The 8,843-nt window shown below is 36.6% G+C and overlaps 1 protein-coding gene across 1 annotated transcript; it reads left to right on the forward strand.

Annotated features, from left to right (window-relative positions):
* Positions 1-6,332: 6,332 nt before the first annotated feature.
* On the forward strand, positions 6,333-7,268 carry LOC144961536 (uncharacterized). The gene has a single exon (XM_078894692.1). It carries the CDS (start codon positions 6,333-6,335, stop codon positions 7,266-7,268), a length of 936 nt encoding a protein of 311 aa, XP_078750818.1.
* The last annotated feature ends 1,575 nt before the right edge of the window (positions 7,269-8,843 follow it).

Below are 8,843 nucleotides of genomic sequence, written 5' to 3' on the forward strand. Positions count from 1 at the left end.
TGGTATTGGTATGGACTCAAAGGCCAATAGGGCTGGTGGTGAGGACTCAGTAGCCAATAGGGCTAGAGGTAGGGACTCAGTGGCTAACAGTAGTGGTATGAACCCAGTGACTCACAGGACTGGTGGTACGGACTCAATGACTAATAGCGCTGGTGGTAGGGACTCAGTGTGTAATAGGCCTGATGATAGGTACTCAAGTATGTAATAGCACTGGAGATCAGAACTAAGCAGTCAACCTAAATGTCACAACTGGCAGTGAATACATTTTAATTATCTCACGTTGGAACGCACTACAATCCGCTTAAAACAAACCCTCATCTGAGCTAGGAAATAATTCACCTTAAAGGAGAACCTGTAGTCAAAAATCCATTTTTTATCGCAGTGCCAATATTGGCATTCCCCTGTTATTTCAGGTGGTAGGAGGTCTAATTTGATGATTAACACACACATACACACACAATAAAAGAAAAATGCTAAAAAACAATGTGTGGCTATGTGGTCTTATGGTATGACAGACGCTTTCGGATCGGAAGGTCCTGGGTTTGAACCTCGCTCTGCGCATAGTTGAGTCCTTGGAAAAGGCTCTTTACTCACATTCTCAGGTGTAAAAGGAGTACCCGGCTGTTAACAGTATTGTCTCTGTCCAAAAAATTGTAATATCGCATAACAAGAGTTGCTGTTGACCAGGACCCCCTTGTAAAGCACTTTGAGCACATTTAGTGGATATTGCGCTATATAAAAAGCTCAATATATTTAAATGTCTTCAATGACACAGACAATATAGGCTAAAATGAGACCAACCCCACCCACCCCACAAAAAAAATATTTCCGACACTGATGCACCGAAAACCAACGAAATCTTCCAAATTTACACACAATGTTCCCTACAAGAGCTACATCACGATGGAAAGGCTTAGCAAGTCTTGAAAAATATATCTAAAGAATTGTTTTTCGATTACGATTGAAAATTTGGCATGGAACCACAAGAAAAAATCCAATTTAAAAATTCATAAAACTACTAAATTTTAGTTCAGCCCAAAACCAAATCCATCATGATGCAATACCCATCATACGAAAGATTCTGACCAAATTTGGTATACAATCTGATGGGAAACAATAAAGCTATGAATGTCAGAAAATCTGAAAATGATATTTTGAGAAAAAAACAAAATGTCTTTATTAATTTGATTAACAAGCTAATTTTGCAGACAACGTCCATCAAAATTTCAAAGTATGATTAATATGGAACAAGAGAATAGTCAAATTTTGTAAATTGATCAATTTCTGAAAAAAAAAATTGTCTAGAAAGAAATGCTGTACAATATTTTTTAATTTCGGCTGAAATTGTGGTGCGGATCGACAGGAAAAAAATAAATTTTTAAAATTAAAAAAACTTCTAAATTTTAATTTACCCCAAAATGTTTCCATCATGATGCAAAACACATCATAAAAAAGATTCGGAATAAATTTGAAAATAATCTAAAGGAAAATGACATATATGGTTCTTAGAAAATCAGAAAATGACACAAAACGGAAATTTGAGAAAACACTTATTTGACATAAGCTGATCCATAAAATTTTCAAAATAATGACTATCATAGGACAAGAAAACACGAAAATTGTGTAGATTGATCTGTCTAAAAAATGTATAAATGATTCGCTAACGCATTCCCTAAGAAAATAAATGCTGAAAAATTTAAACACTATTGTGGTCAAATATGATTTATATCTTATGAATTCATCACTGTAATCACAAAGACTAATATGATATGACGCACTACCCTCATGTCTTTATTTTTTTAAATGCTGCTTGTGAGATAAGTATCTAATCAATTTGAACTACAAAATCAAATCGATTTGAGACAAAAAAAAAAAACAGGTAAATGGCTTTAGCTCCAAATCAAACGCAATTTGCTTTCGCAAACTCCCAGAAAATTTTTTTTCTTTCGCCTCAATACAGGAAAATTCAACACACTTGTTTGCAACCGCTTTGTCTGAAGTTCCACATAGATGGTTGATCTTGCTCTGGTTTGAAAAATGGAAATAGAAAAGAGGCATTTCGTTAGCAATTTTTGGAAAGGTCTATATAATCAAAATCATTGTCATAAATTGAATTTGTCAAAGACATACCAATTTTTTTTAAATGGCCATCATTCTCACCATCACCAACACAGTTGAAATTTCATTGGCTTTACCATACAGGACAAAACTCTTGACAACAAACTATCATTTAGATTAACGAGCATTTATACTCGAGCATGCAAATCTCGAAATCACGGAAATCTCAAACTTGGTACAATTCCCAGTTTTAATCCCTTTATTTCGTTCATATAGTTGACACTCCCTAGCGATCTGTTGAATTTTTTTCCCCACTAATTGATTGTGTTGAACTGACAGAGAAGGAAATTGCAGTCTCACTATCGACTCTCTACAGAGTTCATAATGGGGAGTTATCATTATAATTGTAATACGAATTTTATCAAGACCACCCACATTTACCTCCCTAAAATCCTGTGTAAAATACTCAAATTGGAAAACTCAAAAACACGGAAATCTCGAACAAACAGGCATGGTCCCGACTTGTTCGAAATTCCCATGCTCGAGCGTACTGTATTGATCACCAATAACAGAGATGCCAACCTAGCCTTTTGAAAACCCATATTTTCAAGACCAAAAACCTGTATTTTAGGACAAAAACCTGTATTTACTGCGCAGTGCAGAAATCGATATCAACGCGAAAAGGTCGAATCGGACTTCGTTAACTCGTACTCGAAAAAGGGCAGTGAATTACTCATAGTTATATAGCAGTAGGCTGGGCAAGATTCGCACAATTCAGTATCGATAATGAAAGCTCTTCTGCATGAAAACACTTTCATGTTGTGATCGTAATTTCGTGGATTTTTCACTTCAACCAAATCCTGTATTTTTCATGATAAAACCGTATGCCCGTACTTCGGAAGAAAAACCGTACAGAACACGGGAAACCTGTACTGATTGGCATCTCTGCAATAAAAATGTAAGGCTCTATATGAAGATTTCAAAACATTACTAACCAGTTTCAAAAAGTGCATGCAGATACTCTGCTCTCCTGGCACAGATGATGGTTTGCTGATTAATAAGATTGCCACAACACATCTTGAGCCAGCTATCTTTCTTGATTGTCAGGACACCAGTACCGTCAACTGGACTCTTTCATGTTAGCTGTCAATGAAAAAAAAAAATTAAATTCACTGCAGTGAAAATGGCACATACCAATGTCATTGTTTAAGTTAATAATAATAATAATAATAATAATAATAATAATAATAATAATAATAATAATAATAATAATAATAATAATAATAATAATAATAATAATAATAATAATAAATAGATAAATGAATAAATAAATAAATAAATTTGTTAAAAAAGTAATGGTTAAAATGATATCGTTTTTCATTACAGTATATCTTATATCATTGTCATTATCATCATGTGGCATCTCAATTTCACTCCAAAGTTCTAAAAATTATGTCACCGCTTCCACTGCTGCTGAAAACTGCCCAGTTGTTACAGTTACAATTACTACAATGCACACAGTTACACAGTATTAGAAGTAAAATCAACGAAGGATTAATCCATAAAGATCACATTGGAATGCAGAACACATGGCACACGTGACAGTCGGCAAGGCGTGTTGTTATTACAATACAATCCCTACATTCTCATTCATTCTCCTCATACTCATATCGCCAGCGGCATTGCGCGATATACACATACCATACACTTAACTGTCCTGAGTCCGAGCCTTGATAAAAACAAAAACAAAAAAAAAACAAAAAAAAGAAGAAAAGTCAAATTCTTACTTCTACAGAATCCTGACGAATAAAAATGGTATCAGTCTCAGTCTGCAATTGGTTAACTGCATTTTTGCAATTGTTGATCAGATGAAAAAGTGCTTGGAAATCAAGAGTCACAATCATTGACAATCGAACAAAACAATCTCAATCATGGCTTCGCGGTTGGCGCCACGGTCGACCGGATGTGACCTTTGACACGACCGGGGGTCACAAAATACAAAACCCTAGGATAAGCCCGGCGGAGAATAAGAAAAAAGGGTTATTTTCCGCCCGGCGGAAAATACTCACTCCCTTTTTTTGGAGGGCCTACGTACACGGTAACGGGGCATCTAGCCTCAGGATCTACGTACACGTAAATTGGTTTACCGTTTCAACACAAGCAATAGATGGTCCTCACTGTCGTGACTGCGCTCGTGTGTGTGTGCGTGTGTGTGTGTGTGTGTGTGTGTGTGTATGTGTGTGTTATTTAAAAAAAAATCAAAACAATTTTATTTAACCATGAATGGCGAGATTCCATCTTACACTCCCCAAACTCTGATCTTAGTCTTAATGTTATCATTAAAAGACAAGCTTTGCGATTTATAGTTTACTTGAAGCCCGAGTCGAGATATACTCTTACCACTGCTCTCTTGGTGGAAACGATTTATTCTGCATAAGCAATCTGGAGAAAAAAAATCAGTGTCACTGTAAAAGGTTAAAATTTCATGAAGTACGCACCGTGAACACCGCTGTAACAATCCTTTGATCTCCGTCATCAGGCAACCCATTGTTTCTTTCATCTTTTCCCATTCCCCCTTACTATTCCCCCCTCTCCCCCCCCCCCCCAATTCCCCGCCCATCTCTCTCTCTCTCTCTCTCTCTCTCTCTCTCTCTCTCTCTCTCTCTCTCTCTCTCTCTTGTCATAGTGTTATCCCTTGCCATCTCATTGCAAAATGAAAACGTTCTGCTGTTTGCAGAGATACATGTATGATTGTTTTGTTTTTTTCTCTCTCACTACGCATTTGAAAAAAAAAAAACCTGAAAAAAACAAAACAACTAACCTTTTAAAGGCGAATATCAATCTTACTTGGACCAAAAATAAAATCTTACCGTTTTCATCAAAAGACAAAAAATCAAATACAATTTAAAAACATGAGCTTTTATATAGGGCATGGCAATATCCACCCAACGTGCTCAAGGGACTTTTTTATCAATATTCTTACTGCTCTTATGGTGGAAACGTTTTTTTTTTCTGCGTTAAAAAATAATATAAATGGAGACTATTATTTGAAAACAAAAAAATAAGAGTCACTGGCAAAGGGTTAATTGCAGTACTCCTGCATCCTGTGAGACTCCTACGTCACTTGCTAATCATAAAAAAGGAAATAGCAATCAACAATACTAAGTTGGAAAAAAAGGAAAGGGGGGTGGGGGGGGGGGAGAGCAAACCCAGTAGCAATGCAACCTTTTAGCGGCGAAATTCGATCTTTGACCTAACACCAAATCTTCTATCACCAAAAGACAAGTAACGGCAAGACGATTATGGACAATTGAAGTCCGAGTTGCGATAGTCTGACTGCTCTCTTGGTGGAAACGCTGTATTCCCTGTTAACAATAATAAAGATAAAAGCAAACTATTATCTGAAAGCAAAAAATTAGCATTGCTGTTAAGGGGTTAAGAACACCTGCAAGCATCCTTGACATGCTCTACGTCACCAAGGTGACCAAGCGACACGTCTCCCTTTCGTCTGCATGCACTCCCCCCCCCCCCCCTCCACTCTCTCAAGGTGGTGGTGGCGGCGGATAAAAAAGGTCTTTTTTCTTTGATTCAATCAACTTGACTGCTGTTGGACCCTAGGCCTCTCTACATGTGCAAGAAACAATACTCACTTTTTTTTTGCTCCAACGAAAATATCTACCCCCCACCGGTCTAATTATTTGTAGCAGACGACAAATTTCTCAAAACGGTCATGTGACACTGTAAAAACAACACAGGAAGTCCATGAAAGTTTATTTACGGCATTTCCTTTGAACCCTGTAAACAACAAAATTTTGTTTTCATTCGACTCAACGGGTCAGATTGGCCGGCATTTTTTATCGAACTAAAGTTCTGAAAAATCAAAATGTTTCTTAGAAAGTTGAAAGATGCTAGTTTTTGAAACAGAGGTAGGGTTAAAAAAAAAATCTTTTACTTGAATGTGTGCTCAAGACGAATTGGACGTTCAGCGGAGGTTAGTAGGCCAAAGGCCCACCTCTCTACTAAATCGGTTATCACAGGCATAAAACCACCAGACAAACTGGTCTTGGGGTCAAATCCAGTGGAAAACTGGAAATTATTTCAACAAAGATGGAACACATACGTTCTTTTGTCACGTTTAGAAGATCTAGAACAGAAATATCAGGTGGCGCTGTTCCTCCATAGCTTAGATGATGAGGCCCTCAGAATTCACAACGGCTTCCAATACACAACAGACGAGGAAGATCGCACTCTCCATGAAATCATAACCAAGTGTGATGAATTTGTTATTGGAGAACAAAACGAAACTTTTGAACGTTTTAAGTTCAACCAGAGAAACCAAATGGAAGGAGAGTCTTTTGCAACATTTCTTTGCTGACCTAAGACGACTCTCCAAGAACTGCAACTTTTGTCATGATTGTAGAGATTCATTGATTAGATACAAAATTGTAACGGGTACCAATGACCAGCAGACACGAACTGACCTGTTGAAAGAAAGACACTTGTCTCTAGAAAAATGCATTGACATTTGCCACTCAGCAGAAGATGCCAAAACTCAAGGCAAGGCTTTCCAGGACTCAAAAATTGCAGACATAGCAGCAATCAGAAACAGAGGACAAGTAACAGCATCAACAACGCCAAAAGTTCAACAAATCAACTCCATGTCAAAAAAGCAATCAGACAGACCAAGGTCCTACTCAACTTGTCAAAACTGCGGTTATACCTACCACCCAAAATCGCAATGTCCAGCTCGCCAAGCGAGATGTAACACTTGTGGCAAAATCGGACACTACCAAAAAGTATGTAGGTCAGGAAGTGAAACAAGCGACCATAAATTTAGACCAAAATCCACATCAGAGGTTCAGTCACAGGGAGATCCCAACTCAATAGACTTTTTGGGGGAAATATATCTACTAACAACCAGCGAAGACGACTGGACAGTCATAATTCAAATGGATGAAGACTCACACCCTTTCAAGTTGGACACAGGCGCTTCAGTCACTGTCATGAATGAAAAAGACCTCAAATTCACTCCGAATGAACTGAAAAGATCTGATAAAATTTTCCAGGCTGCAGGAGGGAAAGACCTCGAAGTGCTGGGATTCACCCAAAAGACTTTGAAGTACAAAGATAAGAGCATTGAAGAGAAAATCTACGTAGTAACTGGACAGAAACACCCACTGCTCAGTCGTGATGCATGCATCAAATTGTGATTGATCAAAAGAGTACATGAACTTGTAGAAACAAAGCCCAATTTCAGGGAAGAATTCCTTAAACTCTTTGAAGGATTAGGAAAGTTAAAAAAAACCATACACCATCAAATTGCGTGATGGTGTTGAACCACTACATATCTACACACCAAGAAAAATAGCACACCCTCTCATGCCTAAAGTCAAAGAGGAGCTGGAAAGAATGTTGCAACATGGTATTATCTCACAAGTAACAGATCCCTAAGACTGGTGCGCAGGAATGGTGGTCGTCCCCAAACAAAACGGCTCAGTTCGCATATGCATTGATTTGACATCCCTTAACAAAGCAGTCAAGCGAGAAGTTCACCCATTAAAATCAACTGGGCCTATGGATCTGCTGTAACTGTTTACGAACTGAAAACTATTAAAAAAACAAAAGGAAACAGTGTTTTTCAACATCCGTGAAGGGTGGCCGGTTTGCCCAAGTTGGGTGGCCGGTTGGACCTTAATGTTCCATAAGTGTCCGGTAGTACCAAAATGTCACGAATAACATTATGCTTGGAGAACATGGATAAGACTGTTTAGGGTGCAAAATCGGCTGGTTCACATGAAACCGGCCACTTGAGCGTTACATTTTACGACATCACTATACAGCATTGGTCTTATTTCTGGCCAGCAGTCTTCCATTCTCTGAGACGACCACAGATAAGGCTTGTGTGGCCGGTAAGCCTGAATCTACTCTAGTAATAATAATACTAATAATAATAATAAAAATAATAATAATAATAATAATAACAATAATAATAATAATAATAAAAATAATAATAATAATAATAATAACAATAATAATAATAATAATAATAATAATAATAATAATAATAACAATAACAATAACAATAACAATATAGCTGACATTACCAGTTTTTGGTCCCGTTGTAGAGATTGTAGCCTGGTCAGCTCACTGATGACACACTTCACTAATTCCTGTGCTTTTTCCACAATCACGCAGTCATTAAGACAAAACTGAAGCAACACAGACAGTTGCCGGCACTGAAATGCAATACATTTAAAGCACTTTTCAAAAATACCAATAATCAGAAGGTCTGAGGTTCGATCCCCAGTCAAGGTAGACTGATTTTTTGGGATGGCTATTTTTTCTTCTATTTTTCTTTCTTGCTTTGTTCAGATCTATATCTTATACTTTTCATACATAATCCTTGATGAGCCAATTTATTCACAAACATTTTAAAAATAACTTTTGTCTTAATCAAAACTGATTGAAGTCCTTGCTTGATTTTTAATAAACGGAAAATTGATCTCAAGTCCAATCTAAACAGGTCATACAGTTGACTATTTTTTTAAAAGCATTTCAGTTCTCTAGTCTGATATATATATATATATATATATATATATATATATATATATATATATATATATATATATATATATATATATATATATATATTATTGCCTATCACATTATCACACATAAGTAACATTATCAAAGTCTGACTTAAAACTATAATAAAACAATATTTAAAAGAGATAAAGAAAGTTATGTAGGATTTGATCTTAAACAACCCTAGTCAAGACAAAAAG

Source organism: Berghia stephanieae, unplaced genomic scaffold, assembly GCF_034508935.2.
Source record: "Berghia stephanieae isolate SIO BIC M18660-M18661 unplaced genomic scaffold, UCSD_Bste_1.3 scaffold2886, whole genome shotgun sequence".
Taxonomy (NCBI): Eukaryota; Metazoa; Mollusca; class Gastropoda; order Nudibranchia; family Aeolidiidae; genus Berghia; species Berghia stephanieae.

Coding starts and splice junctions, on each gene's coding strand:
- LOC144961536 (XM_078894692.1), top strand. CDS start 6,333: ATGAATTTGTTATTGGAGAACAAAACGAAACTTTTGAACGTTTTAAGT.